This window comes from Haliotis rufescens, unplaced genomic scaffold (assembly GCF_023055435.1).
Source record: "Haliotis rufescens isolate VD_foot unplaced genomic scaffold, xgHalRufe1.0.p SCAF_47, whole genome shotgun sequence".
Classification (NCBI taxonomy): Eukaryota; Metazoa; Mollusca; class Gastropoda; order Lepetellida; family Haliotidae; genus Haliotis; species Haliotis rufescens.
Window position 1 is genome coordinate 3,251,343 of NW_025964190.1, and position 18,806 is coordinate 3,270,148.

The following is an 18,806-nucleotide window of genomic DNA, read 5'->3' on the forward strand; positions in this document are numbered from 1 at the left end:
TATGTTATTATTTTATTTTAGATAGGGCATGAAACAGAAATATACGGAGTTTGCGATTGTCTTTGACGCACTTTGGTTATATTTCAGACCTAGCACAGAAACAGCTTCAGGCGAGATGTGATGTAAGTAACTGTAACACTGGTCCTTGGATGGGCGTGTTACGATAACAGTAACAGGGTCAGACACAATCCTACATCACTGTTAATTTACACTTTTAGACGAATGAAGGAACGAACGAACGTATGAACACAAACAAAACATACCCAATTCTAAAATTTAAAAAAACTCATTTTACGCTTGTTGTTTCCATAATGACTTAATCCCATCCTAATTGTTGTTGTGTGTTTAGACGATAACATCTCTGGAGAAGAAAGTGAAAACACAACAAAGAAGGATACACATATTTAAGAAGCAGGCAGAGAAATTAGGTTGGTATGGTTTGTTAAAGTCACTATTCTTAAAGAGGTATGTTTGTTATCGTCTTGGTTTGGACGAAGAGAGTAGGTGGTTGTTTAAACAGTGTATTGTCTAGATCTGTTCCTAACGACTGTTAAACTATTGTAATCATTACTATAGAATGTGTCCATGTGTTTATGTGTGTAAAATATATAAAAAATTAATAATAATTGAATATATTGTAATATGAATTGTATAGTTATGGTTTCATTCAGTATGGAGTAATATGTTACCCTGTCTCTACGTGCATGAATTTAGTCCCCCTTTATTTTGCGATTGTCTGGGACGCACTTTGGTTATATTTCAGACCTAGCACAGAAACAGCTTCAGGCGAACAGTGATGTAAGTATCTGTAAGACCAGTCCTTGGATAGGCGTGTTGACAGCTCAACAATAAGTAGGATACGATAACAGTAACAGCGTCAGAAACAATCCTCCCTGCCACTGTTAATTTACACTTTCAGGCGAATGAAGGAACGAACGAGCGAGCGAGCAAACGAACGAACAAACGAACACAAAACACGCCCAATTCTAAACTTTTAAAAACCTCAATTCGTACATGGACATTTTACGGTTGTTGTTTCCATCATCACATTCTAATTGTTGTTGTGTGTTTAGACCATAACATCTCTGGAGAAGGAAGTGAAAACACAACGAACAGCAATAGACACATTTATGAAGCTGGCAGAGAAAATAGGTTGGTATGGTTTGTTAAAGTCACTATTCTTAAAGAGGAATGTTTGTTATCGTCTAGGTTTGGACGAAGAGGGCAGGTGGTTGTATAAGAGTGTATTGTCTAGATCTGTTCCTAACGACTGTTAAACTATAGTAAACATTACGATAGAATGTGTCCATGTGTTTATGTGTATAGTCTGTACGGGGGTTGGTGTGTGTGTGTGTGTGTGTGTGTGTGTGTGTGTGTGTGTGTGTGTGTGTGTGTGTGTGTGTGTGTGTGTGTGTGTGTGTGTGTGTGTGCACAGAAATGGGCTTCACTCATTGTACCCATGTATGGAATCGGACCCAAGTCTTCCACTAGGCTACCCGATCGCCCCGTTTATTTGTGTAAAATATATTTCTAATTAATAATAATGGAATATATTATAGTACGATTTGTATAGTTATGGTTTCAATCAATATGGATTAAATGACGAGCGATATATCACTTATGTTTGTTATTTAACAGTAGATAATATGTTACAGGTGTGAGACTGACCAGTGACTTGACCTTAGTCAGTAGTCAGTATACAACCGGCGTGCCTGTCAAACTCAACTGTAAGTATACAACGAATATCACAGCATATATAAGACGTCAATGCCAGATAATAACCAGTCTCGATTTTCTGCCAAAACAGATTCCATTGGGGCTGAAAGGCAAAATAGCAATGACAATTATATGAATGGTTTACTGACAATCAGTGAAAACACCAGGTGTTCGCGAAAAGGGTAAAGAAAAAAAAATATCGATATTTGTTTGAAGTCTGACGCTTAGGGCGGGGACGAGGCCAGATTTACTACCCGGGTACCCAACCCCCTCTTACCCGACCCTACCCGGGTACCCACTGTAGGTCTCAAGAGTTGGGAACAAAATGTCTGATTGGTAATTGTTTTACCACGGCCCTGGCTGAAAGTATTTAGATACATGTATCAAACAATCAGATCATGCGTTCACTGAAGTTTACTGAAGCATTATCTTTACTCAAACATATACAAGTTAAAAGGAATGTGTGCATCGTCAGAAAGAAATGCGAACATTAGTTACTTGTAGTGTAACCACTGAGCTATAGTGAGCTTTTGTCATTTAACAATATATCACGTGACTAACCACGGCTCTGGGTAGTCCTGTGGGTACCCGGGTCCTACTCAGTATCCATCCGACCCGGGTACCCGAGTTACACATCCCAGCCCTATGACGCTGCACAGTAGAACAAGTTGAAAATTCAATTGTTTCACAAAATTGAAATTGGTTCTTTCTGAGATTCCAAAATATCAAGCAAATCCTTTGGGTTTTTGAGAATCCACATGGTATTAAGAGAGAATTTATGGATGTCAACTTCTTTATGCTGAGGAACACAATGTTTCGGGGTATATGCTTACTCCTTCGTGTGGAGGACGGAAAGGGGTTGTTCCCATTCAGTCACATTGTATTAATTCCACTTGTCTCAAATGCCCTCTGTGAATATAAGGAAGTGAATATAGAGCTTGATTGTAAAAAAGGATTATGGTCAATCGTTAGGACAGGGATTTGGTGGTAAATTTGCTGAACCCAGCATATAGCTCTCTTTGTATGGTGGATACTATTGGGGGAGCTTTGGATGAAATCCCAGACAAAAGAGGAATGGACATGTCTTCAGGTTTCAGAGTTATGTCGAAACTTGGAAGTACTGATGCGTGGTTTTGGTATATGTTTTCCTCAGTTAACACTGGCCCTCTATGTGACATTGTTTGATAAAAAGAAATAATGTTGAGATGCTGATATATATCGGCTATGTGTTATTTGATGCCTTGTCAGGGGGAACAGTGACAAACCTTTCACGAAAGGCTGCCTTTCATTGGATGACATCTGGCGGGGACAAAAGGGGTTTATTCCAACCCTGTTTCCTCTTTGTCAGTTTGTGCATAAACAAACCACTACTGTAATATTTGAACTTCATTTGGGCGAGACAATGAGTGTCAATCGGGAAAATGATTATTGCAACCTGTCAGTTTCAATCATAATTGTAATTAATATATGCCTAATAAAGAATTAATTCAAATCTCTTATCTGTAGCCAACATGTTTTGACATAAAAGACACTTAAAGTATTTATGTGTTTGTCCTTTGAAGAAAAGCTATGATATAAAACCAGAAGTGTTGTATGTCATATAATCCTGACTATTGCCAAAGATTTAGGAATATAAGCATGTACAGTAAAGTACGGTTATAACGAACTCAAAGGGAATACTAATTTTAGTTCGTTATAACCGTAGTTCGTTATAAGCAAATATACAGCATAACTACAGCAAATAGTCGGGACCAAAAACGTAAGTTCGTTATATCCATCAGTTCGTTATAAGCGTGTTCGTTATAACCGTAGTTTACTGTATTTGTTTCAACACAGTTATAACCATTAATTTTCAGCGAATGTGTTTACACATGAATATTTTTATGGCTGATTACGAAGAACTTTTTTCCTAAAATTATTTTATATTTCATTTCGTTCTCAACTGTTCTGCTATTGCCTACGAATCCGTCTTTTGTATGTATTGCACACGTCACAATGCAAGTTTTAGGGAGTTATATATCTCAAACGCCACAGTAGCAATCACAGCTATTTGCAGTTAAGTAAATTTGTCTTTTAATAGGTCCACCACTCAAGTTTGATGTCGAGCGGGCAAACTTCAATCTGGTTGAAGTCACTGAGAGACACATGGTCAACCGCCCTGCTCGCAACCCGCCATTCACCACCAGGAAGTTAAACAGGTACAGCGGAACTTGCGGCTCCATGACCCTTCCTTACACGCTGACCTCTGCACCTGTCACTACTTCCGGGTCCTTCCAAGGTCAAGGTCAACATGTTCCCTCATATTCCCACGTGTCTTCTGACCCCACAGATCCGTACTACTTTCAGGCTCATGCTAAGATAACACAAACAGCAGCAATAATACAAACATGTATATTTGAAATTGTATTGAGTGAGCCATCTAACGTTGATACAAGAAATGATTACGGTCGTGGAGTAAAAGTCGGTTTCTGTGACACTCACAAAACAATATGCACACATCGTGCATCGTGTTATGATCAGCCATTGGCCAACAGGCCAGGATTGTCGATGCTGACGTATGGCGTCGTGTATGATGCAGTGAGGGGAAAAGTGGCATTCATTGATGTCAACAAGGAGAAGATACTAACATCAATGTCCGTCAAGCGTGCCCAATATCTCCCCATGTTTGGCGTCCAGAAGAGTGAGGGGTTTACAGTTGAGATAACCTTGATGGAGGTGAAGGACACGGACATCAGTGCAAGGTTACGTGGTGTCATTCAACAAGCTCTCCAATGAACACACAAGGAACCTAACCTGCCTATGAAAACACATCGACTGACCAATCCGAGTATCCGAAGTGGTGTCATTCAACAAGCTCTCCAATGAACACGCAAGGAACCTACCCTGCCTATCAAAACACATCGACTGACCAATCCGAGTAGCCGACAACAAGCTGTCATGGGATAAAACAACAGTAGTATAGTTATATTACGACCTGTCGGCCTGGTGTGGGAGGAAAGACCCAAGTGATGCAGGTCTTAGACGTTTACCACTTTTGTGAATCCATGGACAGAAAGCATAATAAATATTGACTATGCAGTTAATATGTTAAGGATAACACTTATCGGATCTGGTTGAAAATGTAGAACGTCGCTCGCGATTTTACATTCATGACCCAAACTGTGGCGTGTTTTATCCAAAATATGAACCGTTTAAATCATGAAACAACAGCAAAAAAATAAGAAAACATCAAGATATCTTTTGTGAAACAACACAATTTGTCGCGGTATAATTTCGATCAAAGAGAGCGGGAGCAAAATCCACATGCAGCATGGACACAACTAAGTCATGACATGTAAAATTGAACATTTCATCACCTGCCTTGGCGGGAAAACAGTGAGATACAAAACTTAACACAATATGTGAAGTTGCAGGTCCGATTCTGTCTTCCGTAATGAAAGGGTTTCATTTCTTGTCTTCAATTTTAGAACATTGAAAGTCCAAATTTCATCTGCTACTCAGCTCATAAGGTCTTACTTCTAAAGGTAAACCCTCATACAAGGTCTTACTAGGAAAAAGTAAAAAACCCTGAGGTTATTACGAGATAGGAAGATGCCAACAATACAATAGCAAGTCAGCAAGCTTACACCTGTAAATAAAATAGAAGCTAATTGTCCTTCTATATACACCTTTAGCAATGTATTTATGCCATAAAGGTTGTCTTACCATTGTATAACTTGTACTCTGTATCAACCGGAGAAAATAAAGAATATCTGTATCCACTGGTATCTGTGACAATTTGATTCTTGACTAAAACCAATGTGTTCCTCACACCAGATGGCTGTCCTTGACCTTCAAGTCTTCTTGTCACACACTAGTTCCATGACACATGTTTCAATGTTCTTATTGATTGACATGATCGAGTCCTTCACAAACTGGTAGGTATAATTATTCCCGGATTAATTGGAATTACCAATACAGCAGAACATGGATATAACGAACCACAAGGGACCAGAGAAATCAGTTCGTTATATTCGGTGTTCATTGTATACGTTTTCGCTCGGAAACGTCCGCCATCACGAATCCAATCAGTGAATATTTCACCTGTCATCTAAGCTTTTGTGTTGGTACAGTAGTCATGCTTCTCAAACCGAGGTTTCTGAGATTTTCCAATGACAAGCAACTTAAGTTTATTTTAAGTTGTTCTGTCAAATTCCATTGCAATGTCCTTCTTGTTTTTTATGCCGACATGGGTACAATGTGTGAAGCCCATTTCTGGTGTCCCCCACCGTGATATTGTTGGAATATTGCTTAAAGCGTCGTAAAACCATACTCACTCACTCTTACTGACACTTTGACACAATCTTGTAAAATTTATATCTAATGTTTGTTTTACAGACAAGATTACATGTATTTCTCAATGACTGTGTCAGATATATGTAGGTACCGTATTCAGTGTCAGTGTTAAAATATTTCTGGATAATGATGGCGACTGGGTGGTGTATTGTTGCTTTAACCAGCATTCTAGGTACATCGTGACTTTGTGTGTCAGGTGATCAGGAGAACATTCCAAAATGGGCAGGGTATATATACTGTTTGTTTGTTGTTTAACGCTGCACTCACCAATATTCCAGCTTATATCACAGCGGTATGCAAATAATCAAGTCTGGACCAGACAATCCAGTGATTGACATCATGAACATTTATCTACGCAATTAGGATACGATGACATGCATCAACTAAGTAAGCGAGTCTGACCACCTGATCCCGTTAGTCGCCTCACGATAAGCATGGGTTGCTGAAGACCTATTCCAATCGGTGTATTCATAATGACAACACAAGGATCATACTTAAAGAAGTTCCGGGGTAGAATAGGTCTTCAGCAACCCATACTTGCTGTAAAAGGCGACTATGCTTGTCGTAAAATGCGACTTACGAGATCGGGTGGTAAGGCTTGCTGACTTGGTTAATACATGTCATCAATCCCAATTGCGTGGATCGATGCTCATGATGTCAATCACTGGATTGTCTGGTCCAGACTCGATTATTTTACAGAACGCCGTCATATATCTGGAATATTGCTGAGTGCGGCGTTAAACAACAAACCAACCAACCAACCTATATGTCAGACCTAGTGGTACCTGTGTTGTAATAGTATCACATTACTTTTTAAAGTGTCGTGACAGTGAAGTTAAGACTGCCGTCGATAATTACATTATATATGAGCTGAACACCCCCAGATACATGTTGATGGACCTGCATTTGTCAACTTGCTAAAACGCCTGTAATGACATCATTTCATCAGCATATTTTATGACTTCTGAACCTTGTGATTTTCCTCAAGTTGTAACCAAACAGGATTGTGAAGACGAGTGCCATCATTAGAGTATGGCAAACATGATTTATCAACAGAATGCATAATTACTGCACAAAGAAGAATTGCTTGCACAATACAGTTAGTGAGTGAGTAGGGTTTAATGTCGCTTTTAACATTATTCCAGTTATATCACGGCGTTGCACAATATAACATCTGTTTGGTAGATGTCTTGGTGTGTCATTGAACAAACTCGTAATTCCCAAATACATGCCTTTATGTGGTTACCTTCACACACATAGTGCCAAGCAAGTTGGAAATATACAAAATCACATAGATAGCTAAGAACGGCGTAGAACCATAATCACTCACTCATTGTGATCTTAAGCAATATTCCAACAATATCACGGAAGGGGACACCAGAAATGGGCTTCACACATTGTACCAATGTCAGGAATCGAGCCTGGGTCTTCAGTGTGACGAGGAAATGCTTTAATCACTAGGCTACCCAACCGGCCGCAGGTCCATGGAAAGGGCTGACCTTGAATCAAGCAGGTCCATGGAAAGGGTTGACCTTGAATCAAGCAGGTCCATGGAAAGGGTTGACCTTGAATCAAGCAGGCCCATGGAAAGGGTTGACCTTCAGTCAAGCAGGTCCATGGAAAGGGTTGACCTTGAATCAAGCAGGCCCATGGAAAGGGTTGACCTTGAGTCAAGCAGGTCCATGGAAAGGGTTGACCTTGAATCAAGCATGTCCATGGGAAGGGATGACCTTGAGTCAAGCATGTCATGGATAGGGATGCACTATAGTCAACCAGGTTAAGGGATAGTGATAGTCTCAAGTCAAACAGGTCAAGAGATGGTGATAGTCCCAAGTCAAACAGGTTAAGAGATAGTGATAGTCCCAAGTCAAACAGGTCAAGAGATGGTGATAGTTCCAAATCAAACAGGTCAAGAGATGGTGATAGTCCCAAGTCAAACAGGTTAAGAGATAGTGATAGTCCCAAGTCAAACAGGTCAAGAGATGGTGATAGTTCCAAATCAAACAGGTCAAGAGATAGTGATAGCCCCAAGTCAAACAGGTTAAGAGATAGTGATAATCCCAAGTCAAGGAATAGGGATGCCCTTGAACTCCAACTCCACAAAATCAGAACAAAACACGCATTTTCTAATAAGTCATTCATTACAAATGTACAGGTACTTCATGTTGAAATTAATTAAAAAACACCTGGAATTGTAAATCATCTGCAGATACATATACAATAAATAAAAGCAGTATGTTCATGTGATGACAAAGCCTATGTATGAAAGAGGTAAGCGTCTCAATCAGGAGGAATATACCAGGTATACCTTGTCCATCACATAGTTTCCAACATGTCAAATACCTTCAGGTATATTCACTTCCAAAACGATGAAGAGGCTTCTGCTGGAGATGAATGTTTTGTATTCCAAGTTTCTAAATAATGTTAATAATTTATGAATTTACACATTGAGATTACACAGTAAACATATATCACAGGATCTTTGTACAATACACTTCAGGATGATTTTTGGCATCGTATGGGATGATTAATGGCCCAGGATCTTGAAGAAATATTCCACCTGAAACGAACAAGCGTCAGAAAGACAAAAATAACCTACATATGATGAAATACATTGTTACATTTGTAATATTTTGTAAAATATTTTCATCATTTTAAGTCCATAACATTGACTCTTTACACAGCATTAATAAACATGAATTGGCAGAGAGAAACGTGGTATTCACAAGAAAATATCTTTAAAGTGACACCTTCCTACTACGGACAGTACTGTTCCCAATGAAATTGTCTGGATTAAAGATTCCTCATCTCAGAGTTCTTTCTATATTATATAGTGAAATTCCTGACAGACTTTTTCAGAAAGTTGGGTGTCCTGACTAAAAGGGTTTCACTGTACACACCAGTCTTGGGAATCTCACCCGAGGGTGGATATCAAATATGTCACATTTAGTTGATAAAAGTTTCAAACTTTTATTGACTGGTGTTGATAAATTTGATATCAAAAGACACAAGGGTAGGATATAATTTATCATCCAAAACTATTATACGTCATGTCTAAAGTGCAAAAATTACAGCCAACCGGTTTCAGTGGCCAAGACTAGTGATATCATTAGATTGTGATATCATGGTACCTGGACTGCAAAGCATCATAATGGAATTACATGGCAGTGATATCTCACTTGATCTCAGCAAAGAGATATCGCCTGGAAGCCAGTCTTGGATGATGAATATCATCAACCAACAACCTCTCAACTGGTAGGCAACAATAAGCACTGTTTATGATGTCACATTTGTTTAATGCCACAACAAAATATTGCAGGTATACCACGGCAGCCTGTAAATGATCAAGTCTGGACTAGCCAATTCAAGTTTAGCACGTGTGTGTGTGTGTGTGTGTGTGTGTGTGTGTGTGTGTGTGTGTGTGTGTGTGTGTGTGTGTGTGTGCGTGTGCGCGCGCGGACGCTCTACCACTAGACCACAGAGGCAGTTGTAAGTGTAAGAAAGTATTAAAGTGTGTAATGTTACGACGTGCTTTCGAAAATGAAACCAAAAGGATAACCGAGAATTCGTTACGTACAAAAATAAAGCTTTAATCAATAAATGACCACACGAGATCAATGAACAGTTCACAAAATATATTGAAACACACAGTTTTAGGTTTACAATATAATTAATCTTATCCAGCTGTCAAGCTATCCATCCGAGTCCAGCTATATCATAAGCATGTGCTTGTGAATCAATATCAAATAGTGATTTTCCTGTCCTATCGATGGCACCCGTCACAAATACATGCAAAGGCAAGGTAAGTGTTCACCTGAACAAAAAGGGGGACAAATAGGAATTGCATAACACTTGAAAGTCTTTTGAGCAAGATCAGTATTTCGCTCTCTGAAATCTCCAACTGTCTCTACGATATCTGCTGAATGGGCCAATCAGCTGTGTGTAATAGAGGAGACATTGTATAACTACTGTAAGGTTACACTGACCGTAGCACTCTTGGGCTATCTAACAACCAGACACGCTGATAGTGTACATGAGCGTGGTAGGCAGGTGTCTGATAACATCAGGCTCATCAGCGTAACGGAAATGTCGGTGTTCAGTTTATCTGATCTGCTAGCTGGACATATACGCCTGTGTCGTGTCTTGTTGATTCGTCATTTACGATTCGTTGAATTCATTGATTCAATGACGTAGGTCCCATGTAGCTAGTAGGGATTCTGTGACAAAAAGAAAGTCCTCAGACTCTTATGGTTTCCTCATTATGTCTCCAAGTGTGTTTCGCCAAAGTAATCGCGGAAGGACCGATGCTTCTAATCATTTCTGAACAGAGGGGTCAAATAGGATGTATTATCAGAAGCATTAATTGCAAATATTACCACATTCGAAAGAAACTGGATATAAATAACACACAGAATCTCACCCGAGTGTCCTTGGATATCAACTATATCAACACGAGTCGATAACAGTTGCGTGTTGATAAAGTTAATATCAAAAGACACAATGGTGAGATTCTATTTATCATCCCATCAAACATTTTCAGTTTGTAAACAGTATTAGGAAGTGTCATGAGTGTAAATGTATCGCTAACCAGCTTAATTAGAGAGAGAAAGAGTAGTCATGGTAACACACACACACACACACACACACACACACACACACTCACTCACTCACTCACATACACTCACCACACACACACACTCACACCACACACACACATACATAGCCGCACACACTCACACTCACCACACACACACACACACAGAGTGATACACTACAAACATACACCACACACACACACCACATATACAAACACGGGCACCACAAACACAGATACACACACACACACACACACGCACACACACACACAAACAGACACACTACAAACACACATCACAGACACACCACATATACAAACGCACACACCACAAATACAGATACACACACCACATATACAAACGCACACACCACAAATACAAACGCACACTAGACAAACACCGATATACACACACAAACACAGATACACACACACACACACACACACACACACACACACACACACACACACACACACACACACACACACACACACACACACACACACACACACACACACACACACACACACACACACACACACACACTGTCTTTTTATAAAAAAAACACAGGCTACACCTGTGGTTGGAGGGTTGCTGCCTCATTAGAATATTCAACGACTGGTTCCCCAGGGAACCTGACAACATTCTAGTATTTGACAGAATGATACAACTGTTTTCAGTAACTGTGTCTGGATGTAAAGGTCGTGTGAGTTTTCACTTTTTACAGTGTTGACAGTCAAGAAGTTGTCAAACTAAATGATCATTTGATACAATCACCTCGCACACTAGAGGATTAAATGAATACATGAACTCTGACTCAAACACACATAGCAACACCATACGTCACAGAACACATTCACAATCAAAAAACAATCCCTGACTAAACACTAGGCTCCTGTCTAGCAGATATCTACAGAAGCGGCCAGCTAGCTGCGCGTACCACCAGGAGAACCGGTTTACAACTGTAGGTCACATTGACCTCAGCATTGCCCTTGAGCCACCACGACATACCCTGTTGTCAGATGCACTGCGTCAAGAAGCATGTCGCTGTGTCGATCAACGTTCATCTACAACAAGAGGACATAGTGCCGTCTTTTCAGTGCTGACATAATCTAACCACAGCTATCAACCAAAAACATCAACTTTGTAAAATTACAAGGAAAGGTAGGTAAAGTCTATCTTAATCAGGCTTTAACAGAGCGTAACGGAAATGTCGGTGTTGAAGTCATGTGACCGTATCGCAGGACGTGCTCGCCCGCATGTTCTCATTGTATGTAGTAACTTTGCAGTGATTCATAATTCACTCACCTCCCAAGGACAGCCGCCATTAGTGATTCTGTGGCAGAGTTATTCCCCAACGCCCCATGATTGTCTCCATGTTGTGATTCTGAGACAGAGTTATTGTCTCCTGGTGGGATTCTCCACATGGGGTTACACGATGCCGTCATACAGATGTCCTATTGTCGACATATCTATATAATCATCCATGCCTTATGTTATGAACAAACAAAGTAATTAGACTTTTGAAAATATTAAGAAAGAAATAGCCTGCCAAGAAAACCAAAAATTGAATAAAAAATATCTGTTTTTTTTATCCGTATCTGAAAACATATCTCATCTTGACAAAAATCCCATTTTATCTACCGGTATATGTGTATACAACAGAAACTGAAACGTCTTCGATTTCTTGTTTGTAAAAATGTCAAAAACAAAAAAAGCTTTTTTCCCATTCCACACAAGCACGTCATATTCACTATTTACTCACCAACTTCTCACAGTTACGATGTTATGTGTTTCACCTTCTAGAGTTGCAGTTGAAGATATGGACCATTTCCCTAAGTGCAGCATTTGCAAGCAACAGTTTTGCTACCAAGGACCACCTCCCTGGTTGCTGCCATGTCTACATGCTGTATGCAAGGTCTGTCTTTCTGCTGCTGAGGCAGGGGCGTTGAAATGCTCGTCTTGTCACAAAGAATTTGATAAAGAAAAACACAAGTTCCCAGAAGACAAGGTCAGGGTAAGAGAGATCTTCAATCTGACTGTCCTTCATCGTCCATCCGAGTTGCAATGCACTAACAAACAAGATGGCGGACAGGCTGTCGTGTGGTGTAAACAGTGCGAGGCTCTGTTTTGTGAAAATTGTCAAGTGGCTCACAGTGATATCAAAATCACAAAAGGTCACACAGTTCAGACAATCGACCAAGTGGCACAAGATGGAGTCTCCATAGAAGCCAAGGATGCTGTTTGCTCCACACACCAAAGGCCTGTTGATGTCTATGATGCGACATGTGGAGTTCTGATATGTTCCAGGTGTACACGTGGCGATCATGCTGGTCATGGCGTTCAAGAAGTCGACGAAGCATTTCAATCCAAGCAACTTGAAATGAAAACGAAACACAATCAACTGTTGATCCATCAAGAATCCTTAAATGAATCGATTCTACAGATGAACAGCATTGAAGAAAAGATTGATGAGAAATGCTGTTCCCTGCAAACATTCAAGGTTCACACAATGTCTGAACTGAAGTCTTTAGTCGACCAGAGAGAGAAGGAACTTGACCTTGACCTGAGCACCTGCTTTGAACACATCAGGGATGGAGCCAGGGAGAAGCAGCAGGAACTGGAGACGTCCCAGATGTCCCTGAACACCTCCCTGACCTACATAGAGAAGGCCTTGACCTTGACACCAGTAGAGTACCTGGAGCTCCAGGACACCATGATGCAGAGCGTGGACTCCTGTCTCTCTGAGCACATGTCTGCCATGAAGCAGCAGGAAGCAGCAGCAGGTGTTGCGTTCTCCAGACAGGGTCTCCGGGATCTCAAGACTGACATTGCCTCCTTTGGATGCTTCCTAACATTACCGGACCGGGAATCTCAGGCCAATCAGCAACAGGATAACCAAGGTAAGTCTTCGTCTTGTTATCATAGGATCGATGCTAATGATGTCAATCACTTGATTGCTTGGTCCAGGCTCGATTATTTACAGACCGCCGTCATAGAGCTGGAATATTGCTGAGTGCGGCGTAAAACAACCAATCATACAATTTGCATTAACAAGTAGTTGTTTGTTGCTGATGTTTTACTAATTCTACGATCAGCTGCAAATATGTTTTCACTAGAAAGCTCGAATGCTGAACTAGTTTATAGTATATGATGGTTTACGAAAACTAAAGTCTGTCCAATCAAACTGTGCAAGCTGCCTTAGAGCCTTGTTATTGTATGTGCATGTGTTTTGTATTTAGGTACATCAAAGTACGCTTTCCTACAGAACGAGATTGGGGATCTGCAGAGAAGGTACCATGAGCTTGAGAAGAGATCACTGATGGTGAGAGTAGGAGTTATAAAATACCTTTCGCGGTTAAAAAGAAATCATTAGCCACTTTTAGCAGTTAATAATTGTCATTGTTGGAAGGTAGAAGAAATTAAGATTTATATTGTTTGTTGGTGTAAGCAGTTTCTCCTAAAAAAATTAAGAATGTCACGGATCCATCTGATTTCTTAAATGATCAGGTACTACATCTTGGCTACTGAAGTATTTAATTTATTTCACATTTTCACAGACTGAGAAAATGTTGAAAGAAAAGCTAACGATTGAGGAGAAAGAGAAAGGTAATGGAGAACATATGCAATATACTTATTCCAGGGTGTTAGTTTCACAAACACCTGTCACATTTCGCCTTCAAATAATTAATATCAGTTGAGATGCCAGCTCCCCTGTGTTCACCCCCTGACAACAAGGTAATATAAAACCCTGTCTCTACGTGTATGGATTTAGTCCCCAAGATCGTAAATAGCGGGAGGGAAGTCATGCTTTGAAAGTGTTACGAACATTCAGGGACAATAACAGGGAGTAATTATCGGAGGCAAGCGATCAGAAATTTTGAATTTTCAACAAATCATTAATTGTCTTAGACATTGTTGAAATATATACCTGCCAAAATACATGCGTTGAGAAACTTTCGATATTTCACAAATTTTGTCATTTTGTGTGGACACATGTTATTTTATGTTAGATAGGGCATGAAACAAAAATCAATTATACGAAGTTTGGGGATTTTCTTTGACGCACTTTGGTTATATTTCAGACCTAGCACATAAACATCTTCAGGCGAGAAGTGATGTAAGTATCTGTAACACGGGTCCTTGGATGGGCGTGTTGACGTCTCAACAATAACCAGTATACGATAACAGTAAAAGCGTCAGCTATAGTCCTACATGTCACTGATAATTTACACTTACACTTTAATGATATGAACATAAACAAAACACGCCCAATTAAAAAAAAAATTAAAACTCAATCCGTACATAGACCTTTTACGGTTGTTGTTTCCATAATGACATTAATCCCATCCTAATTATTGTTGTGTGTTTAGACGATAACATCTCTGGAGAGGGAGCTGGAAACACAACAAACAGCAATAGACACATTTAAGAAGCTGGCAGAGAAAATAGGTTGGTATGGTTTGTGAAAGTCACTTTTCTTAAAGAGAAATGTTTGTTCTTGTCTTTGTTTGGACGACGAGGGCAGGTGGTTGTATAACAGTGTATTGTCTAAATGTGTTCCTAACGACTGTTAAACTATTGTAATCATTACGATAGAATGTGTCCATGTGTTTATGTGTGTTGAATATATTAATACTTAATAATAATGGAATATATAGTAATACGAATTGTACAGTTATGGTTTCAATCAATATGAAGTAAATGACGGAGTGAGTCTGGTTTAACGCCAATTTTATCAGTATTACAGTTACATCACAGCGTGTCAGCTTAATGTTGGAGGAAAGTCTGAAGTGATGCAGGTTTCAGACGTTTACCACTTATGCACAGGTATGGTGCTGACAAATCTAGAAACATGATCGGGGCGAACCGTGAATCGAACGCACAATCATAGGTTTTTGGCGTGCCTAAGGGACGCAACTCTGCACAGCGAATCGCGGCGCCTGTCGTCTAGACTGGACCACCAACGATATACCACTTGTGTATTATTTAACAGTAGATTACGACATGTTCCAGGTGTGAGGCTGACCAGTGACTTGACCCTTATCAGTAGTCAGTATACAACCGGCGTGCCTGTCAAACTCAACTGTAAGTATACAACGAACATCACAGCATATATATAACGTCAACGCCAGAGAATAACCAGTCTCGATTTTCTACCATCATAGATTCCATGGAGGGTTAAAGGCAAAATAGCAATGAAAATTATATGATTGGTTTACTGACAATCAGTGATAACATCAGGTGTTCGCAGAAAGGGTAAGCATGACCCGAACACCCGCGAACGCCACTCATGCACTTTGCAAAAAATAGATATTTGTTTGATGTCTGACGCTGCACAGCAGAACAAGTTGAAAGATCAATTGTTTCACAAAATATAACTTGGTTCTTTTCTGAGATTCCAAAATATCAAGCAAATCCTTTGGGTTTTGAGAATCCACATGGTACTAAGAGAGAATTTATGGATGTCAACTTCTTTATTCTGAGGAACACAATGTTTCGGCCTGTATGCTTACTCCTCCATGTGGAGGATGGAGAGGGTTGTTCCCATTCAGACACATGGTATTAATTCCACTTGTCTCAAATGCCCTCTGTGAATATAAAGAAGTGAATATAAAGCTTGATTGTGTAAAAGGATTATGGTTAATCGTTGAGACAGGGATTTGGTGGTAAATTTGCTGAATCCAGCATATAGCTTTCTTTGTACGGTGGATGCTATGGGGGGAGCTTTGGATGAAATCCAAGACAAAAGAGGAATGGACATGTCTTCAGGTTGCAGAGTTATGTCGAAACTTGGAAGTACTGATGCGTGGTTTTGGTATATTTTTTCCTCAGTTAACACTGGCCTTCTATGTTGCATTGTTTGATAAAAACAAATAATGTTGAGATGCTGATATATATCGGCTATGTTATTTGATGCCTTGTCAGGGGAACAGTGACAACCTTTTCACGAAGGGCTGCGATTCATTGGATGACATCTGGCTGGGACAAAATGGGTTCATTCCAATCCTGTTTCCTCTTTGTCAGTTTGTGCACAAACCCCTTCTGTAATATTTTAACTTCATCTGGGCGAGACAATGAGTGTCAGTCGGGCAAATGATTATTGCAACCTGTCAGTTTCAATCATAATTTTAATTAATATATACAGTACTTAATAAAGAATTAATTCAAATCTCTTATCTCTATCCAACATGTTTTGACATAAAAAACACTTAAAGTAGTTACGTGTTTGTCCTTTGAAAAAAAGCTATGATATAAAACCAGAAGTGTTGTATATCATGTAATCCTGTCTATTGCCAAAGATTTAGGAATATAAACATGTACAGTAAAGTACGGTTATAACGAACTCAAAGGGACTACTAATTTTAGTTCGTTATAACCGTAGTTCGTTAAAAGCATATGTACAGCATAACTACAGCAAATAGTCGGGACCAAAAACGTAAGTTCGTTATATCCATCAGTTCGTTATAAGCGTGTTCGTTATAACCGTAGTTTACTGTATTTGCTTCAACACAGTTATGACCATTAATCTTCAGCGAATGTGTTTACACATGAATATTTTAATGGCTGATTCCAAAGTACTTTTTTCCTCAAATTATTATATTTATTAAGTTATATATCTCAAACGCCACAGTAGCAATCACAGCTATTCGCAGTTAAGTTAATTTGTCTTTTAATAGGTCCACCACTCAAGTTTGATGTCCTGCAGGCAAACTTCAGTCTAGTTGAAGTCACTGAGAGACACATGGTCAACCGCCCTGCTCGCAACCCGCCATTCACCACGAGGAAGTTTAACAGGTACAGCGGAACTTGCGGCTCCATGACCCTTCCTTACACGCTGTCCTCTGCACCTGTCACTACTTCCGGGTCCTTCCAAGGTCAAGGTCAACTTGTTCCCTCATATTCCCACGTGTCTTCTGACCCCACAGATCCGTACTACTTTCAGGTTCATGTTAGGATAGTACAAACAGCAGCACAAATACAAACACGTATATTTGAAATTGGATTGTCTGCGCCATCTCATGCTGATAAAAGAGAATGTGGTTATTTTAGTTGTGGAGTAGAAGTCGGCTACTGTAACACTCACAAAACAATATGCACACAACGTGTTGACTGTTTTGATCGGCCTTTTGACAACAAGCCAGGAATGTCGATGCTGACGTATGGCGTCGTGTATGATGCAGTGAGGGGGAAAGTGGCATTCATTGATGTCAACAAGGAGATGATACTAACATCACGGTCCGTCAAGAGTGCCCAACTTCTCCCTATGTTTGGCGTCAAGCAGAGTAAGGAGTTTACATTGGAGATGACCTTGATGGAGGTGAAGGACAAGGACATCAGTGCAAAGTTACGTGGTGTCATTCAACGAGCTCTCCAATGAACACACAAGGAACCTAACCTGCCTATCAAAACACATCGACTGACCAATCCGAGTATCCGAACAGTTGTATTACGACCTGTCGGCCTGGTGGTGGGAGGAAAGCCCATAGTGATGCAGGTCTTAGACGTTACCACTTTTGTGAATCCATGGACAGAAAGCATGATAAATATTGACTATGCAGTTAATATGTTAAGGATAAAACACTTATCGGATCTGGTTGATAATGTAGAACGTTGCTCGCGATTTTACATTCACAACCCAAACCATGGAGTGTTTTATCCAAAGTATGAACCGTTTACATCATGAAATAACAGCAAAAATAGGAAAACATCAAGATATCTTTTGTGAAACAACACAATGTGTCGCGGTATAATATCGATCAAAGAGTGCGAGAGCAAAACCCACGTGCAGCATGGACACAACTAAGTCATGACATGTAAAATTGAACAACATTTCATCATCTGCCTTGGCGGGAAAACAGTGAGATACAAAACTTATGTGAAGTTGCAGGTCCGATTCTGTCATCCATAATGAAAGGGTTTCAGTTCTTGTCTTCAATTTTAGAACATTGAAAGTCCAAATTTCATCTGCTGCTCAGCTCATAAGGTCTTACTTCTAAAGGTAAAGCCTCATACAAGGTCTTACTAGGAAAAAGTAAAAAACCATGAGGTTATTACGAGAAGATGCCTACAATACAATAGCAAGTCAGCAAGCTTACACCTGTAAATAAAATAGAAGCTAATTGTCCTATTTACACCTTTAGCAATGTATTTATGCCA

General features: G+C 39.8%; 2 protein-coding genes across 8 annotated transcripts in view; one reads left to right on the forward strand and one right to left on the reverse strand.

Moving 5' to 3' along the window:
* LOC124120546 overlaps positions 1 to 18,610 on the forward strand; it is a 41,063-nt gene extending 22,453 nt beyond the window's left edge. The window contains exons 1-8 of one of the 7 annotated variants that reach the window (XM_048383334.1): positions 11,621 to 11,810; positions 12,453 to 13,549; positions 13,889 to 13,971; positions 14,207 to 14,255; positions 14,732 to 14,766; positions 15,020 to 15,098; positions 15,663 to 15,734; positions 17,327 to 18,610. In XM_048383334.1, the coding sequence (XP_048239291.1) occupies positions 12,469 to 13,549; positions 13,889 to 13,971; positions 14,207 to 14,255; positions 14,732 to 14,766; positions 15,020 to 15,098; positions 15,663 to 15,734; positions 17,327 to 18,027 (2,100 nt within the window). In that variant the 5' untranslated portion in view covers positions 11,621 to 11,810; positions 12,453 to 12,468 and the 3' untranslated portion in view covers positions 18,028 to 18,610. Of the gene's footprint in view, positions 1 to 87; positions 123 to 349; positions 429 to 763; positions 799 to 1,073; positions 1,153 to 1,655; positions 1,728 to 3,796; positions 5,357 to 11,620; positions 11,811 to 12,452; positions 13,550 to 13,888; positions 13,972 to 14,206; positions 14,256 to 14,731; positions 14,767 to 15,019; positions 15,099 to 15,662; positions 15,735 to 17,326 lie in introns of those variants that run through there. The other 6 variants (XR_007218222.1, XM_048383332.1, XM_048383333.1 and 3 more) reach the window with 6 other exon arrangements.
* LOC124117421 (nucleoside diphosphate kinase 7-like) overlaps positions 1 to 18,806 on the reverse strand; it is a 74,998-nt gene that overhangs the window by 8,727 nt on the left and 47,465 nt on the right. The window lies entirely within an intron of this gene.